At 47.0% G+C, this 19177-nt stretch overlaps 1 protein-coding gene across 1 annotated transcript in view; it reads right to left on the reverse strand.

The window, feature by feature from the left end:
- LOC138299226 (E3 ubiquitin-protein ligase TRIM39-like) overlaps nucleotides 1-19177 on the reverse strand; it is a 102409-nt gene that overhangs the window by 35046 nt on the left and 48186 nt on the right. The window contains exons 5-6 of the mRNA XM_069237357.1: nucleotides 18207-18349; nucleotides 6910-6936 (exon numbers count right to left, since the gene is read on the reverse strand). Coding sequence (XP_069093458.1) covers nucleotides 6910-6936; nucleotides 18207-18349 — 170 coding nt within the window. The remainder of the gene's footprint in view (nucleotides 1-6909; nucleotides 6937-18206; nucleotides 18350-19177) is intronic.

Here is a 19177-nt window from a genome sequence, read left to right on the forward strand (position 1 = left end):
TTTCTCCACCCTTGGAGTTATTGCCCTGCTTTTTACTGGCTCCTTAAAAATTTGTGTAGCGTGCCTTAGCATCCCCGGGAGCATAGGAAGGCTTTGGTAATTGCTATGGGTGGAGGACAGGGTGTTAAAGAGGAAGTCATCCTCGATAGGCTCTGAATGTAGCGACACATTATGGAACTCTGCTGCCCTAGCTACCACCTGTGCGTATGCCGTACTGTCCTCAGGTGGTGAGGGCTTAGTGGGGTACGACTCAGGGCTATTGTCTGATACTGGAGCGTCATAGAGATCCCATGCGTCCTGATCATCTTGGCTCATGGTGGTATAAGCTGGTGATTGTGGCGGAGTCTGTGCCGGCGATATAGGAGTTGCCGGTGGTGGAGAGGGTGGTGGAGTTACCTTCTTTACCACTTTTGCTTGTGGTGTTGTTTCTTGTTGTTGGAAAACTAGTTTCCTCTTTCTTCTGATTGGGGGAAGTGTGCTGATCTTCCCTGTACCACTGTGTATATAGATCCGCTTTTGTGTGTGATCTACATCCGTTGTTTGTAGTTCCTCCTCAAATCTATGTTTTTGTAGTTGGGAGGACAGTGATTGTTCCTCTGTGTAGGAACTGGTTTTCGGTTCGGTTGCTGGGCGTTTTGCCACCGAAACCGTGTCTTTTGTTGTTTTCGGCTCAGACGATATTTTCCTCTTTTTCGGTGTCGTACCTTCTCGGTGTCGACCCTCTTCGGTGCCGCTATCTTTGTGCTGAGCAACTTCGGTGCCGCTGTCTCGGTGCCGTGCAGCTTCGGTGCCGCTGTCTCGGTGTCGACCCTTCTGTGAGGCACTTTCTCGGTCCCGAGATTGCTGCGTGCCTGTGTCTCGGCCTGAGTCGGACGACCTTGTCCCGAGCTCGCCCTTTTTCGGTGCCGATGGACGGTCACCTACTTTATGGGTTGAGCCATGGCCTGTTGGCAGTGGCGTCCCCTGGGCTTTATCTGTTTTTGCGTGTGATGCTTGTTTCGACGTCTTACTCACGGTTTCTTTGACGTCGAATTCTTCGGAATCCGATTCGTGGATGGAGAATGTTTCTTCTTCTCCCTCCTCCTCGAACCGTCGTTGTCCTGTCGGCGTGGACGCCATCTGCAACCTTCTGGCTCTTCGGTCTCGGAGCGTTTTTCTTGACCGAAACGCTCGACAGGCCTCACACGTCTCTTCTTTGTGCTCGGGTGACAGGCACAAGTTACAGACCAAATGTTGGTCTGTATAGGGATATTTACTGTGGCATTTAGGACAGAACCGGAACGGGGTCCGTTCCATTAGTTGCACGCGGTCGGGCCGACCAGGCCCCGACGGGGGATCGAAAATACCCCAAAGGGCTACCGGAGCTCTTCAAGATTCGGTGTCGATTCTAGTTTAACACGATACCGAACGAAACAATACCGACGAATTTTCCGTTGATTCTGACTATCTTTCCGACCCGAAACACGGAGCGAAAAGGAACACGTCCGAACCCGATGGCGGAAAAAAAACAATCTAACATGGAGTCGACGCCCATGCGCAATGGAACCAAAGTAGGAGGAGTCCCTCGGTCTCATGACTCGAAAAGACTTCTTCGAAGAAAAACAACTTGTAACACTCCGACCCAACACCAGAGGGCGGACTATGCAAAGCATGTGCATCTGCAGCTACAGATGCCACCGAACACACATTTTCCTCATATTTCTGAGATGGAAAGTTCTGGAAAAAAGTGAGCCACAAACTTCCTTCCACTCAGCATTCCCCCAAGGCTCCTTATAAAAATGGTACCTCCCTTGTGTAGGTAAGCCTAGTGCCTGTGACAGAAAACAGCCCAAAACCTTTTGTGAAGACATCAAAATAATCTATCACAAAACAACCTGGTTTTGCAAGGGGGTAACTTGCATTTTTGGTGCGGGGCTCGGCGGCCACCAAGGGCAATACAGTTCTGAAAACTAGGCCCAATGGGGAGCCTAGAGAGGTGTGGCTTGCATAGATTCTCCAAAATTTAATTACCCGGAATCCCCTGCATAACCGGTGGGCAGCCTCTATCCCTCTATTGTTTTTTTTTTTAATTCCCTGGCATCTAGTGGTTGGTCTGTATCAGGGGTAATCCCCATCTGCCACCCCAGGGGGGAACATAAAGACTGTGGCCCTTATTTTTTGGGGGGAGGGGCATTGCCTTGCTCATTCTGGGTGGCCCAGCTCGACATTAACAAAAGAAAATAGTGCCTGATGTCTGGTGGGCTTTCTGCCACCCCAGGGGGATGGGGTGGCAAATCGGTGGTAATAACTCCCATCTGCCTCCTGCCTCCTGGGGTAGGGGGCAGAAATACTGTGCCTGTTTTGTGTTTGGAATGGGTGGGGCACTGCGATGACCATTTTGGGCAGCCCCCACCTCTATGTATTTTTTTAAAAAAAGCCTAGTGGGCTTTCTGCCCCCGGGGTGGGGGGGCAGATCGGGAAAGACTTGGGTCCATGGTGGGCAGCCTTCACCCCTCTTTTATTTAAAAAACAAAAAAAAAAAATCCTTTGCGACTAGTAGGCTTTCTGCCCCCCCCCCCCCCCCCCTGGGCTTTCTGCCCCCCACCCCCCCAAGGGCAGATTGGGGCCCATTATCACCGTCTGGGAGGGCAGAAAGACAAAACATGCACCAAAAAGGGGCGGGGGTGGGGACGGGTGGGGTAGCAGAAGCCCTTTCCCAAGGGGCCGCTCTCCCATCCCCATTAGGGATGGCCCTCCTGCGGTGAACTCCAAGTAGCGATCCACTTGTGAGGGTTACCATTTGAAAGGGAAGATTCTCCCCTTTCCAACGCTACCTCTCCAGTCTGGATTGGTGCTCAGGGAGGTGAGATAGCCCCCTGAGCACTGATGCAGAGAAAGTGAAATGATCGGTTCATTTCACTTTCATATTCAGAGAAATTACATCAGCATGCTACACGCATTAACGTAATTTCCCTGAAGACACAGAAACGACATTGGGAGGTGGGGAAGCATTCACCCACCTCCCGAGGCCGTTTCTCTCCAAAGGAAATACCGCTGGTGCCTGCACCAGAGGGATTTCCAGTGCTGTGCACGTCGGACGGCCCCGTCTGTACGACACACACACACGCACCAATGTGTCGGATGGCCAGGGCCATCCAATGCATCGAAGGGGTTAAAACAGAATGAAACACAACAACCACATTACAAAACAATAACATCACATTGCAGTAATGCAACACAAAAACAAGGCAGCACAAAAAAACAGAACACATCACCACCACAACAAAATGCCACACAACAAATAGGCATAAACATTAATGTCACACATTGAGATATCCAGATATGTGCATTCACAATTCAGTGGTAGATGATGTTTGTACTAAACAATGCCTTAACCTACCACCAAGGACATGAAATAGCATCAGTAAAAACGTTTTGTTATTTGGCCCCAGGGCTCTAATGGCGGGGATGACAGTTTTTAATCTATGAGCTCCATGAACCAGTCACCATAGGTCTAGCAGTGGTACAGACACCAGCATCAGTGCATACCCCAGCAGCAGTGTAAAGCCCAACAATGCTACAGACCCCAGATGTGCTACAGACCCCCGCAGCTGTGCAGACATCAGCAGTTCTGTAGAACCCAACAGCGATGCAGATCCCTGAAGTGCTTCAGAACCCTGCAGTGCTCCACACCCCACAAGCAGTGAAGGCCCCAAGCCGTGCTTAAGACCCCAGCATTAATGCTGATCCCAGCAGCACTACAGATCCTAATACTACTTCAGATTCCAGCAGCACTACCGAACCCAGCAGTGCTACAGACTGCAGCAACGGTGCAGTCCCAGCAACGGTGCAAACCTCAGCAGCAGACCTCAGCAGCAGTACAAACAGCAGCAGAACTACTGATCCCAGCAGCACTACAGATCCTAATACTACTTCAGATTCCAGCAGCACTACCGAACCCAGCAGTGCTACAGACTGCAGCAACGGTGCAGTCCCAGCAACGGTGCAAACCTCAGCAGCAGACCTCAGCAGCAGTACAAACAGCAGCAGAACTACTGATCCCAGAAGCACTACAGAATACAGACGTGCTACAGACCCCAGCAGGGATAAAGAGCTCAGCAACAATGCAGAGCTTAACAGTGGTGCAGAATTCAGTAGCACTATAGACCCCAGCAAGCAGTGGTGGCTTTAGGGTGGTGCAATCGGTGTCGCCACACCACACAACATGCTCAAGTGGGCGTTCTTTGTATAACAGGCAGCAGCGAGATTAGAGTAGTCTGCAGAGATCCTTCTGTGCATGGCATTTTTTCAGGGGATAATTACAATGTCATGCTGATTAATGCACTTGACGGAGCCCATTTGTCTTCTCATACTAACCACAGAAGATCTAAAAAAGGTCTTGGATCAGAGAGGTTCAGCAGCACTTATACTTTTAGAATGAAGTGAAGCCTTCGATACAGTGGCCCATTTAACTTTATGCAAGAGCCTGGAAGAGGTTGGCATCACTGGTAAGGCTCTCAGCTGGCTCATTTCTAGAGATCAGGAGTCTCCAGGTGAAGGAGGGGCCTTTTTAATCCAAGACACATCAGCGTGTGGAGTGCCGCAGGGATGTTCCCTCTGCCCCTCACTTATGTTTATGTCCGCCCACTAGCCGATATTATCTGCACATCTGGGTTCACCATGGTGTCCTATGCAGATGACACCCAGAATTGTTGTTTCCTTTTCACCTAACGTCGAGCTAGTATCAGTAAAGCTCTCCACCTGTCTGGAACGGGTCTCTAGTTGGATGGCGGCCAGTTCCCTCAAATTGAATGGGGAAAAGACCAAAGTCATGATTGTGGGCAACAATCCCTCCCTATGGGATCAACTCCTATGCCTTTAATCTTAGGGGACCGACCCCTTCCAAAACCTTAAGTTAAGAGCCCAGGAGTGGTCCTGGACAAAGATTTATCCATGGCTTCTTAGTCCAAGAAAGTTTGAGGTCATGCTCTGGCCTGTTAAGGGCCCTAAGGAAAACAAATTAAATTGCTCCAGCTGAAAACTAGAAGGATAGTCATCCAAGGAGTTATCCTATCATGCCTGGGCTATGGCAATTCCCTGTTTCTAAGTAGCCCTTCTTATGTCATAAAGAAATTACAAGTCATTCAGAATGCCACATCACGTGTGCTGCTAGGTCTTTCCATTGCCTACCTATAGCCAAAAGGGTACAATCCAAAGCTTTATGTATTGCACATAAGCTGAAATACTCAGCCAACGGTAACATCCTCCGGCACCTTGTTATCCGATATAAAGCTGCTAGAGAGCTTAGATTCCCAGAATCAGAAAAGCTAAAGATGGAGGCCGCTCCTTTGCATATAAGACTGCCAGACTATGGACATCCCTCCCTCTTGATCTCAGAGTAAATAACAATCAGTTAATCTTCTCGAAACAGCTGAAAACGTATCAGTTTGTCTAAAATTGTGTCACAACTGAGTTCCTTTCAGCGTTGGGAAGCCTGGTCCTAGACAGCTATGCGCTCTATAAAACTTAGACTTAGACATACTTTTGACTGGTGATAAAGTAGCGTATAGGGCTAATGTTCCTGCTACAAAGCTCAACGACTAACATGCAGATCCCAGATTACTGTACAGCCCACAAACAAACTAGTAAAGTTTTAAACTTTGTCAAAGCATAGAATGTCGTCATGGATGGACTTGCCTGGGCACTATATCTTAGTAGATGTGGTGCTGTTGTGCGCTGTCTTTTTAATATAGTGCAGTGCAGCAACTCTGGTTACTGTGCATTCCGAAAACTTAGTAAATGTGCCCCTTTGTTTCTGCAGGCCAAGCACTTTTAACATACAGTGCCTACAACTATGGATGACATGTGACTCCTCCACCTTGTAGTCCTCTTTGTCTTAAGTAGCATTTCCTATGCATTGATTTACACACTTCTATGAATCACTGTTTGTGATGTAAAGTGCTCTGACAGTCTACACTGGAATGAGTAGCGCTATGAAAAAATAAATGTGAGAAAGGGGCTAAGGTGAGATACGGAGCACCAATGCACGGTGATAGTGAGGGAATCTGTGAAGAAGGAGGTCATTGGGAGGTGCTGGAAAAATATTGTCCCACATGGCACCCCCAACGTTAAGGTGCCAGCAGCACTACAGATCCCCCCACCAATACAAAACCCAGAAGTGCTACAGACAACCAGCAGTGGTGCAGCCCTCAGTAGAGGTGCAGACCAAGGCAATGCTACAAATCCCGGCAGCTGTGCAGGCTCCAGCAAGAAGGGCACAGACTGTAGCAGCAATATGTATCCCAGCAGTACCGCAGATCCCAGAAGAGGCACGGGCCCAAGCAGCACTACTAATTACAATACTAGCCGTGCTGCAGATCCCAGAAGCACTGAAGATTCCAGCAGTGGCACAGACCACAGCAGCACTACTGATCCCAGCAGTGGTGCAGATCCCAACAGCAGTACAGATTCCAGCAGCTGTGCAGACCCCAGCAGTGGTGCAGATCACAGCAGAAGTCCAGACCTTAGCAGAATACAGACTGCAACAGAGGTGCAGATCCAAGCAAGGGTGCAGATCCCAGCAGTGGTGCAGAACCTAGAAGCAATGAAAAACCCAGCAATGGCACAGACCACAGCAGAGTTACAGACACCCTGGAGCAGTGCTCACTGTCTGTTCTCTCCCAAAATGCTGCTGCATGTTCTGATGTGTTCTACTGCCAAAGCATGAATAATACCAAGCAAGACAAATAGAGTCCATCTGACTAACAGCAGAGGCACTCTGACTTGCTGCACATTGTTACTAAAGAAATGATATCAAATGAATGCACAGAGACCCTTAGATGCAGCTTATTGAAAACACCCACATAACAAGAAGAAATGAAAGAGAATTAAGAAGTGAGGAAACCAAAATGAAGGACAATCTGTAGTTACCTGCAAAGCGACGGGCCCATCTCCACTCTAGAAGACAAATATAGAAAATTAAAACAGTATAAACACATATGGAAAATGCACAAATGTGGATCTACTGTCAGGGTTTACAATTAAAAATATATATTTTCTGTGGAAATGGTCTGAAATCTAATTCATTAAAAAGCAGTTACCCTTACCCCTCACCAATACTTCAGTCCCAAACTCCAACTGATTCCCCATTAGTCAAATCCTAACTAATCCATACATTTAAACTAGTCTACTTCTATTATTGTTAGTCTTTTGCCCCATGTGAATAAATCTCTGCCAACTAGAAAGTAAGATTCCAATCAATAAGAGGCTTGTTTACTTTAGCGCGTCTCATCAGCATCCTGGGCCACGGCGCTGCTTCAAATGTGTGCGTGCAGATGCGCGGCTGCTCCTTAGCACGCTGGCTGGCCGCCGGGCCGTATGGGTCAGTCCTTGAATTCCCTATTTTTTTGTTTGGCCATTGAAGCAGCCACATGGGCTTATCTATGTCCTTTGCCGCCAACATATAAATCAAAGGCAGAATGTCATTCGAGATCCTGTGCATCAATAACAAGTGTCTGAAAGGCGGTAGAACTACACCCCTTCAGGATAAGGTTCATCGCTCGCTCCATCGCTCGTCACTTAATCCAACTAAACCTCAAAGTGGTTTCTGGAACCAGGTGCAAGAGCAGAGGAGACAGACACTTTGCTGCCACAACCCAAGCCTCTAGAATAGACTCCCACCGGATGTCTGCGCCCAAGTCTCATGATCTGCAGAGCAAAATAACACAGTCTTATTTAACTCCCAGTAATCACCCGGTAAGTAGGCAGTCTTGTACCGAACTGCTTAAGTCAGTATAAGTTGCAACAATGCCATTAGTTCTTGGAAAATGGACCTCTTACATAAAGTGAGGTTATTGTAACTTCAAATACCATGCCTAGAACACAAGTGGTTTGAAAATCTGTATTCTATAGTCCTGTGAGCTGCTTTTCAGATACTTCACAGTTGACAGCATACAGAAAAATGAAGTGACAACGGAGAGTCTAATCTGAAGACTGGATCCCATATCCAAAGTCCTACAATTGCAGTACACAAAATAATAAACATGCACAAAGATATCTTTTTATGTAGTTCCGAGATAATACATTCTTTTGATGTCCTGAGGTACATAAACTACTAAGAATATGAATATGGATGTTCTAACTATTGTCTGGGATGATAGGACTAGACACACTGTCTCTGCCCAACTGGCTGGCATGTGCAGCTAACATATTATACCACTGTCCTGGCCTGGTGCCTGAGAGGCTTATGACGATTCCCAAAGTGTGGGCAGAAGAAAGCACCAGGACAGACCAGGACACTAGCCAGATGTAGGAAGGCTTTTGCGCCTCGCAAACGGCGAAAAACACCGTTTGCGAGGCGCAAAAGCCCTTATGCGATGCAGAATCACATTTTGCGAGTCGGTACCGACTCGCAAAATGTGATTCCGACTCGCAAATAGGAAGGGGTGTTCCCTTCCTATTTGCGATCGCATCGCGATGTAGAGTTGATTTGTGACCGCGAAAGCGGACGCAAATCAACTCGCAGTTACCATCCACTTGAAGTGGATGGTAACTCATTCGCAAACAGGAAGGGGTCCCCATGGGACCCCTTCCCCTTTGTGAATGCAAACAAAAATATTTTTTCAGAGCAGGCAGTGGTCCTATGGACCACTGCCTACTCTGAAAAAACCGAAACAAATGGTTTCGTTTCTTTTTCTATTTGCAGCTCGTTTTCCTTTAAGGAAAACGGGCTGCAAAAATAAAAATAAAAACTGCTTCATTAAGAAAGCAGTCACGGACATGGTGGTCTGCTGTCCCCAGCAGGCCACCATCCCCGTGAGTGCCTAGACTCGCTATGGGGTCGCACACTGCGACCCCATAGCGAGTCGCAGAAGGTGTCTGAGACACCTTTCTGCATTTCCTTTTGCGAGTTGCAAATTACGAGTCGCTGGGACTCGCAATTTGCAACTTGCAAAAGGAAACCTACGTACATCTGGCCCTAAGTACCTTTGATAACTATCTTTCTGGTGGATACTCTACCTACCCGCAGATTCCTCACCTTAAAATTCTTCCCCAGGTGCCATACTGGATCTAGGAAATTTGCAACAGTCTTCCAGCACCAAAAGGTGGCAACATGGCTCCAAGCCAACCCCTGCACCTCCCTGGATGTGAAGTCACAGAACCATTTATGGTGTGAACAGGAAGCCGAAATCGTTTCTCTGCCCTTTTCCGTGTGCCTTTATAGGTAGAGACAAACCAAACAAGCGTAAAGAAATGCAATGCACAATACCAGCACTGTAACCACTCCTCAGTTGCAGGTGGATTGATAAGAAATCTGCTTGTAGATACAGCAGCCACCAGAAAGTTTGTTACTAAAAATAAGTAAGTTTTTCATTTAAGCCAAGGGATCTGCGAGGGACCTGCAGATCCATCATCTCATGAATCAAAAGACAAGCAGTGCACTCTGGAGAAAGGTCTCAGGAGAGGAAGTAAGTTATCTAACCAACCGACCCTGGGCACTGGCACGCAGGAAGTCCATCGTGAAAGACGCAACTGGATAGAAGATAGACAGGTAGGAGCCTAAACAGCCGAACCCAAGGAACACACCCCTGCACTCCTCTGAACAGTAACAGCCATAACTTAGAAGTCCTAAGAGAAAAAGAGTCAGACACTTCGACAGTAACGACCAGATGAAATAGTCAGGTAGATGATCAGCAGATGGCGTCAGCAAACCAACAACAAAGCAACGGTTACCTAAAGGGAAGGAAAGCAGAACATTCAAAACCCCAACCGTTCTGAATCAGAAGGCAATGGCAACCACAATCACTACTTCCAGGTATGACACATCACTAGCAGGGAGCCCTGTCATGCTAACGGAAGGAAGCAACCAACAAATAAATCTGAATCATCGTCTGGACAAAGTTTCAGACATGAAGTATACCAGCAGAAAGGAGAGCCAGAAAGCAACAAGGAAAGAAATATGTAAACTGCTAGATCCTCAAACATTCAACAGAGCCAGGAGAGTCAAGGGTGTTTGCAATGTGCAGGCAGAGTCCGCAATCCTGCACATAGCAAGCAACAACTAGGTAGCTGAGTCAAGATAACTGCTCACTCCAATGCAAAAGAGCCAAGTGTAGGCTGAACTCATCCCCTTCCCCTCACCCCCATCTCTGAGCCAAGGACAACAGCAAAGAGAGACAAACAAATGGGAAATGGAACCAGCTACCATGGCCGGTCCTACAATGTGACAGCAGCATCATCCACCAAACTCTTTAAAAAAAGCAGTTTGAACTCTGAAAATCCACTCCATCACTTCCACGAGGTGAAGCAAGTCGGAAGACATAAATCAAGAACGATAGGCAACAGAACCAAACTAAAGCTGCCTCTGAAGTAAAAGCAAATCAGCACTGTCCTGCCTGACGTTACATTAAAACTGTAGCAGTCATCAATTAGAACTGCCCAGGTTTACCACAGAGGAAAGCCAAGAAGACTTAAAATCAGTGACCAGAAGGCAACAAGTGACTAGGCAGGGGTGAGGGAGCCCGGTAACGGGTAAGCAGCACTCCACAAACCAAACCAGAACTAGCACGTCACATCCTTCCACTGTAGCCAGACAGAATATGCTGAAGGATAAAACTAGTAGTACCAGGGACACGATTGAAGAAGAGCACTAAACTCAGAACAGCAATCATCTGCCCAGTCATTTACCTCAACAGGGCAGAATAACAGAAGACACAAACCCTGGTACAGGACCCCAAGGAGGTCACTCCTTATCAACAGCTGGCCACAAATGTAAGTATACCATGAGGGGAGTGGGACTGCATAACCTGGGAAGCAAGCCAAACTATGGCACCTTATTCCAGCCCAAGTAGATGTGACCTCCTGCAGAAACCTCTACCAGAATTAGGGCACTGCCTCCAAGAACATGAGTAACAAGACTGATACATACTTTTTACAGCCACAACACACGAGTACAGGTGCATTTGACCGGTGCAAATGAATGAGAAAATCCAGAAGAAGGGGCACAGAAGATCTTTAAGGGACTCCGCAAGACACTCCTTATCAGCACTGGATAATGGATGAAGGTTTTCTTAATGTTCAACTGAATTGCATCTTCTATGCATCTCTTGAACAACCATCAGCCTCTAGCATTCTGTATAGAAGTCAGAAACTGGGAAGGAATATGTCAGTGTGGACCCCTCTAACATTTGCTCAGCTCCTGCTGAGCGGCCTTGAAGGGTCAATCCAGCAAGGCTCTCTGTGCAACCATTGGAACACCAAACCTGGCATAAAGGCCAGAGATATGGTGCACTTTAGGCTTTGCTTTATGAGGGCAAAATTATTTCAAGCATCAGGGCATAAGTGTATAATTTAATGATTAGTCCACCAAAGAAGTTCACACTCTGAGGGGAAATAAAGCCAATTAATAATATCCACCATATGCTGGGAGCTTTATAAACAGTTTGGGTGGATATCTGCAGATGCTTTCTGCCTAAAGCCAACGAGGCAAGCTACTGAAAGGAGGGTGATGGGACGGCTCTCCTCTAAATCTGGCGTCATGACTATTTGAGAGATGTAGTGCAATGTCCTTATTATTTATAGGAACTGAAGTCAGGAATCACTTGGTATAGCAGTGGTGGCTGGTGAACTTCAGAGGGTGCATAAACAGACGTGTATAGCATTAAATTACAATATATGATGTTGGGGATGCCTATTCTTTACATACTTTATAATCCTGCCATATCATAAAGAGGGTGGGTCTGATTTAACAACTTTTCTGTCTATATTATGCCAATGGCAATTGTTTCAAAATGTGTTACTTTTTCCTAATGTAAACTCAGTTTACTATGCATTAGTTTTTCCGTAACGTAGCACAGGTTAGCAGCTGCAGATGTCTTAAGTTAGTCTTGAAACAACTTTGACTCGGTTCTCTCCACAGCCAAGAATCATTACAGCCCACTGTCACTTAGTTCAAGCAGGCATTAACACTTTTGTTTCAACTTCACAGCACTTGTGTTTTTTCATTTCATCGTAGACTTCACAAGCGCTAGTCATTGCCGTCGATTCTCCAAAAACGAGCTTGTATCTTCAAAATTAGCCGTGATGCTGCGCTTTGAATGATCTGCAAGCGATGCAGCAAGCAAGCCAGTAGACCCAGGTACAGACTATTTGCACAGCCTAGCTTGGAAGTAACCAAGGCATGGATGATGGTCCTCTGATTGTCCTCAAGAACCAGATGGAACATCTTTCTGAGAGATTTTAACGTAAGGAAACAACTTAGAATCAAATTTGAAGCCTAGATTTCTTACTGATGTGAAAGTGAAGTCCTGCACCATACAAGTCCAATGTCATTGCCTCACACCTGTACCTCGAGGCTGTGCCTGGCTGCCCAGTCTTCATTAGAAGAAGAATTCAGGCAGAAAGGCATTCATCAATTCCATTTAATATGCTTACACTCAGAGTTACATTAATTAAAAAGACAATGTTGTGGCAAATTAAGCGAGGCGGCGGAGCACCAAGTCCTATTCCAGAAAGCCCTACTGTGGTATAGGGTGAGTTATGCATCCTTTGTTTGACTGATATTAACTTTTATTGTACATTCTGTCAATTAAACAAGTTTTGCCTAAGATGACAGCAGCGGGAGTTAAGTCTGTCACTGAACTAACTGTATTGCAAAAGGACACTAGTCAAATCATCAATTTGTTTGGCGTGGGGCTTTGTGGTGTGCTGTTTTCTGGGGTGGGACTTGGTCCTGTATAATCCATCTGCCCTAAATGAGGAACTTTGACTCCATTGCGCCATATAGCACATAATTACCATTACAGTGCGGGAAGTTTGTGGTCTTGGCCCGGGCACCGTGTCAAGAGCAGGCCCATTTGCGGCAGTCAGAGGCTAGGCAGGGCCACCCCTCTTGGTTTTTTGTTTTGAAGTCTCTGGTGAGTACTTGTCATTTATTGGGTAATGGGAAAACGCAAAATGGCTGGTGGCGGTGCTGTCCCCCGCAAACTGACCAGCATTGACACCATGCTGGAGTGTGTTATCGGGGTGGTGACAAATGCAATTGATTTAACTGAAAGAAGTTTGTTGGTGGGCCGGGTAGCTTCGTCAATGGAGGGGGAACACCATAAAGGGCCTGCTTTGGACGTTCTTGAGGTGTCGGGGGGGGGGGGGGGGGGCAGAGGTGGCCAAACTCTTGTATGTATCAGTGCCCCATTTAGGAGCTAGAAGGGGCAGCCGAGGAGGGCTCTCGCTCCCTTCTTAAGAGAGGGGTGGGATCGGAGATCATAGTCCATCCCCCAGTTTATTTTTACCCCCCGGAAGGAGGTCCTTTGGGAAGTAGGACGAATGGTAATTGTCCTGCTCTAAGGAGGGCAGTGCTACCCATCAACAGGTGGTCACCCATCCCCCTGGAAACTGGAACCAGATTTTAACCGCTGGAGGGCCTAGAAGGGTTGGATTGACAATCCCAGGATACTGGCGCTCCTAAAGAGCAAGGAGTAATTCTTACAGCCTCCGACTGCGAGCATTCTTTGCTGGTTAAAATTTATTGCTGGAATATATTAGGGTTGGGGAACAAGAAACGTGATGTAGCATGGTTGAGGGAAATCAGGGGGTATGATATTGTGGGTTTGCAGGAGACTTGGGACACTGAGGGAAACTTTTTCCTTCACGGCTATATAACTTTGTCAGGTCCAGCTATGTCGTCTCTGATGGGTGGAGCAAGGGGAGGACTACTTATCTTGGTTAACCTTGACTTAAAATGTTTTCTTTGGGTTTTGTATCAGAGGCTCAGAATTTGGTGGTAGTAAGATTGGATTTGGAGGGAGGACTAAGCATTTATTTGCTTAACTTTTACAACTACTTAGAGCGGAATTCAACTACCGAACATTTAATTACTTTAGGTGCAGCCCTACAGTCCATTAGGTCAAACCACCAAGGCCTATTTCCCCTGATCCTTATGGGAGATTTCAACATGCACCCGTCCCCTTAATTGTTATTTAAACAAATACTCCAAAGAGGGAGATATTGAGGGGTGGCCCCATTTTGTGCATTCGTCTGAAGGCTGTTTTCTCAAAGAGATCCTGGCTGATTTTAATTTAGGTCAAGCTGTAGTGAGCCCTGAAGGGCTCTCTGCTCCTACCCTTCAAGGGTCGGGGTTTTAATACTACTATTGATTATGTCTTTGTTTCATTGGCTCTCCTTATTCATAGCGTAGATTTGATTTTCCATTAGTCTGCCAGATTAATTGGTGTCCCCAGCAGCAGGGTCCAGGGGAGTTAGGTCCTTTTGAGCAAGAATATTTTGCCTCAGGATAAAGGATGGAGAATAAAATGAAGTAGGGTGTCATCCAAGGCCTTTTTGGAACCTCTTCTGTAGCTTGGAAAGTGACATTAGACTTTGCCGGAGTGCCCTGGAGGAGGACGAGTGGTTTTGAAGGTCTTTGACAGGATTTATAAAAAGATTGACGGACAGTTTAGGGTTACCAAGAGGCAGTCACATTTGGTAGGGGAAAGGTGGTTTAATTCTGACTGCTCTAAGGCACTTCAGAATTTGAAAACGGTACTGAAAAGAGAACCAAGAAATAAGGCAGATATAGCTCAGGCTAGGAAAGTTTATAAATTTGCCACCCAAGCGTGAAATCAGGGGATTAGGGAATAGGTTTGGGATGATTGTCAAACCCACAGATTTTGAGTAATAGTGCCTCCTTTTGGGAAATAATGAATTTTCCCTTCTTTTCTGGAAAGTTGAATTAGTCAACTGAATTTTTTAACCGGGCAGCTGAGTGGGTAAAACACTTTGCTGGGGTTTATTGGAACCAAGTGAGGTGTATGACCTGACCAGAGTGTGGGCAGGGTAAGGGGGAGTTTTTATGAGGTTTGGAGGAGGTGGAGAAGGCAGTTGACGTCATGTCAAATAATAAGGCCCCCGTCGAGATTGGGTCCCGTCAAAATTATTCAGTCACCATGTGAGTCGATGAGTTAAAACCACTGTATTTAACACAGCTTAGCGTGTGGGCCCTCCTAATTCATGGCTAAGTTGTATGATTATCCCAGTGTATAGAAAAGGGGATAAATTAGACCCAAAGGCCCTCATTACGACTTTGGTGGGTTTTCTCAAAGACCGTTGAGCTGGCGGCCGCCAGAACACCGCAGTGGTGGCAGTAATCCGCCCGCCCTATTACAACTCACAAATATCAAATCGCCACAATACAGTTACAAATCAGACATCGCCAGGCTGAACGACAGCTGCAGAGAGGGGGTCCCACCACACACACCGCCACACCAGAAAAAAAGACGGCCCTCCTTATTACGACCCACAAATCCGCACACCAGTCTTAGCACAGCGGTAATCCATTGGCGGTCCGGACCGTGGCAGTCAAAATGGAACCACCACTACAACACAACACCACATTGGGTAATTTGAATACCCCACACCTGATACACATACACACTATATCCCCCCACACACACCACTATAAAACACACACAACCCACACTCCTTAGCTATGACAAACAACTACCATACATTGCACGACCACTCTGAAGATCGCACTGCACACAGACATCACAGACACCTGCTTACCTCTCATGCATCACACTTCACTTAAAATACTTTTCACTCACACACATCACACTCACCATGTCCCGACAAAAGCACCCCCGTTTCAACGATGATGAACTAAGGACCATGGTGGACAAATCTTCCTACCTTGTGTGCTCTGCAGATGTACTCACCAATGGCGTCTTCATCGGCGTTAGTCGTCATGGAGGAGGAAGGCGAAGAAGAGCGCAGAGTCGTCTGTGTCCCAGAAGGTGATGGGTCCTTTTATACTTGCTGTTTCCGCCAGGCTTTGAGTGGCAGTCGTACCGCCTCAGAAATAGTGGCGGTCTGCAGAGTCGTAATAGGATGGGCAGTGAAGTGGCTGTTGCCGGGCTGGAGATGGCAACCGCCGTCGGCGGCGGTCAGACCGCACTGGCGGTTCTGGCTGCAAACTGGCTATGTTTCAGTGGGATTAAAATGCCTGCAACGCCGGCCTGGTGGCAGTCCGACCATGCCCCCTAAACACTGCATGTAATATATATGTCACCCCTCTAACAGGCCTTACAGCCCAAAGACAGGGGGCATTATATTGCCTGTGAGGGCATAACTGCACAAGCAGATATGTGACCAGGGAAGCCATTAAATACATGTGCTGGACACTGGTCAATACGAGTCCCCCACCTACGTGATGGCTTCACTGAAGATAGGGATGTCTGATATCAAACATCTCGTATTGGTGAACCCACACTAATGCCAGTGGTGGATTCACCAATGTAAGCACACAGAGGGCACCTTAGAGGTACCCTCTGAAAACCTACCTTCTACTAGCGTGTTCACTGACTGGCTCAAACCAATGCAGCCACCCTATACTGAGGTCTGGCCCTCTATGGTGACAGCCAATGCTCTCGGAGGCCCAGGACAAAGGCCTGCCCTGGGCGGAGCAGCTAATACCTCATCCAGGCAGAATGGACATTCCAGGGCAGGGAGCTTCACAGGCCTAGCCGGCTTTTTAATGTGACCCAGGGCCCTCCAGAGATGACCCACCCCCCTGTCCAGACCCCACTTTTGGCAGCAAGATAAGCGGGAAAATTAGAGTAGGAGATGTGCCCACTTCATGCCAATCCCACCCCTAAGGTGGACGAGCTGAAGTGGACACCACCTTTTAAATTCCTCCATCTTAGTTTGGAAGGAATTAGGCCACTAGGGTCAGGGTTATGTCCACTTCACAACAGAAATGGTCATAAAAAGGGTGTACTCACCCTAATGGTGGGCAGTACATTGGCTACGGCCTGGCATTCCCTGTAACACCCCTAAATTGAGTATTTAGGTGGCCCTCCTGAGCCCAAGAACTAAGATTCTGATTACCGAAGAAGAAAGGGACAAAGAAGAGTTGCACCGTGCAGTGGAGGAGAAAAGAAGCAGCTGACCTGGTACCAGTCCCTCCGGCCTGTCTGCACTCTTCAAAGGACTCTGCACCAGAAGGCACCTGGTCCTGCAGCTCAACCTCCAGAGAGTCGGGAGAACTGCCTGCCTTTGAAAAAGACTCAAGACTCCCGTGAGCAGCGACCTGCTCTCCAGCCAACTTCAAGAACAGGACTCTTCTGAGCCTCCTGAACCACAAGGCCCCTACACCTGAAGTCACCACTGCACCCGTCGTCCACGACCCGAGGTGAGACTGACCACCGGAGCCAACAAGATTCAACAGTTGTCAAGAGTCCGAGTCCACTGTGGTTTCACCCCTCTTGGGCTCCCTGAAGATGCCTGCAGCCTCTGCACGCAAGCCTCCTCTCCAGCAGCCTCTGAGGTGAGAGAAACCTGACGCCTAAAGTAACCATTGTACCCGTCACCACTGGCTCGAATGGAAGCGGGCCTCTTGTGTCAACAACATCCCCCAGCACTCCTGAGCTTGAGTCCACTGTGGTTGCACCCCTCCTGGACTCCTTGACGATGCCTGCAGCCTCAGACTACAGGACCCCCCCCAACAGCAAGTGCTCCAGGACAAAGGAAACCTGATGCCAAAGGTACACCTACGTCCCCCAGCATCTTGTGTTGGTGACCTACCTATTGGTTGCCCCCAGCTGGTCCTCCCAGTCCAAGCCAGCAGCCTAAAACCACAGGGACCACCTAAGTCTCCAAGATTGGTCCAGTGAGTCGTCAATAAGTGCTTGTTTTGCTGAATGTGTTTTCCTCCCACAGGTTAACATTGAAGAACTCTGAAAATTGCAGTGTGTAAATTTTTTAAAGTGAAAAGTATGTATGCTGAAAAAAGTACTTACCTTATAACGAAGTTCTTTGGTTCAAACATTATATAAAAATGTATTTTTCTAAATTGGTCTCAGATTTATTCTTTGAGTGTGTCTCACATTTATTGCCTCTGTGAGTACATCAAATGCTTAATAAGACTCCTTGATAAGCTTAACTGCACACCCACACTGCCACAAAATAGAGCATTAGACCCGTCTACTTTTGCCTCTGAAAAAAACAACTGGGGATACACTGGACACTCTGCATAGTGTACTTCTTTTTAGTGCACCATATAGGGAGCAAGCTTTCTACATAACTGCATACATTTTATTACCAGCATTGAAGCTCTTTAATAGGTTGGGACTTGCCAACTAAATAGATCGGTGAGCCGATAGATATAGACATTCACAGTTTACTGGACAGTCTTCAAAGTTAACACTAATGGCAAGTTTGTGGTTTCTCACCCAATGATTCAATTATCGTTATCTGCAGGTCCACTTCCTCTTCCTCTTCCTCATCCTCCTCCACCTCCACCTCCACCTCCGTCTCCTCTTTTTTCTCCATTAAAGTATAGGAATTAGTTTGCTGAGGTTTAATATTTTCATACCTTGGAAAGAGACAAGTGGAGATGATATGAAATTCCCATATACTCAGAAGATACGGGTAGGAGAGGAATCATGCACTGAGTGAGACAAATATGAAGAAATAAAAAAAGAGATTATAAGGATTATTCACGATGAGGCAAATCAAGAATCGAATACCAAGACACAAGCAAAAAGAGATGTATATGGTATTTCTATAGCACAATCCTAGCCAAAAGGCAGCGGAGCGTGGTACTTGATCAAAGAAAGAATAAAGTCAATGAGGAAAAGGAGCATACAGAGATATTGTTCCAGATCTTGGGTGCATTTATGGAGAACACTTGCTGCCTTGTGTTTTTTTTTTTTTTTTTTTTACACTTTTTAATCTGCAGTCTGATGGTGTCCTGATATGGGAGTGCTGAGATCCAGCAGAAATGATGAGCTTCTCTGCAAGATTGGGGTGGGGTTGTTGGTTGTGATATGAGATAAATAGGGATTGTAAGACCTCTGATTGTAAAGGAACAGACAAGGAGTTCACCTAGGTCTATTGAATAAGCAGAGAGATCTCCCAAAGCAAAGTGTCTGACTGGGATCCTATACTGTCAAATAAAGAAAGGAGATGCACCATAGAATAGCCCCCCCCACACCTTCCCACCATGCCAGAAACCTGGGCATCATCTTGGACACCAACCTCACCATGAGACATCAAATCAACACTGTCACCTTTGTCTGCTTTCACATACCAGAATGCACAGAAAAACTGTCAAATGGCTCCCTCATGACAACAGAAAGACCATCACCCAGGCCCTCATCACAAGCAGACTGGGCTACGGTAACACCTTCTACTAGGGCAT

The sequence above is a fragment of the Pleurodeles waltl genome, chromosome 6 (genome assembly GCF_031143425.1).
Source record: "Pleurodeles waltl isolate 20211129_DDA chromosome 6, aPleWal1.hap1.20221129, whole genome shotgun sequence".
Taxonomy (NCBI): domain Eukaryota; kingdom Metazoa; phylum Chordata; class Amphibia; order Caudata; family Salamandridae; genus Pleurodeles; species Pleurodeles waltl.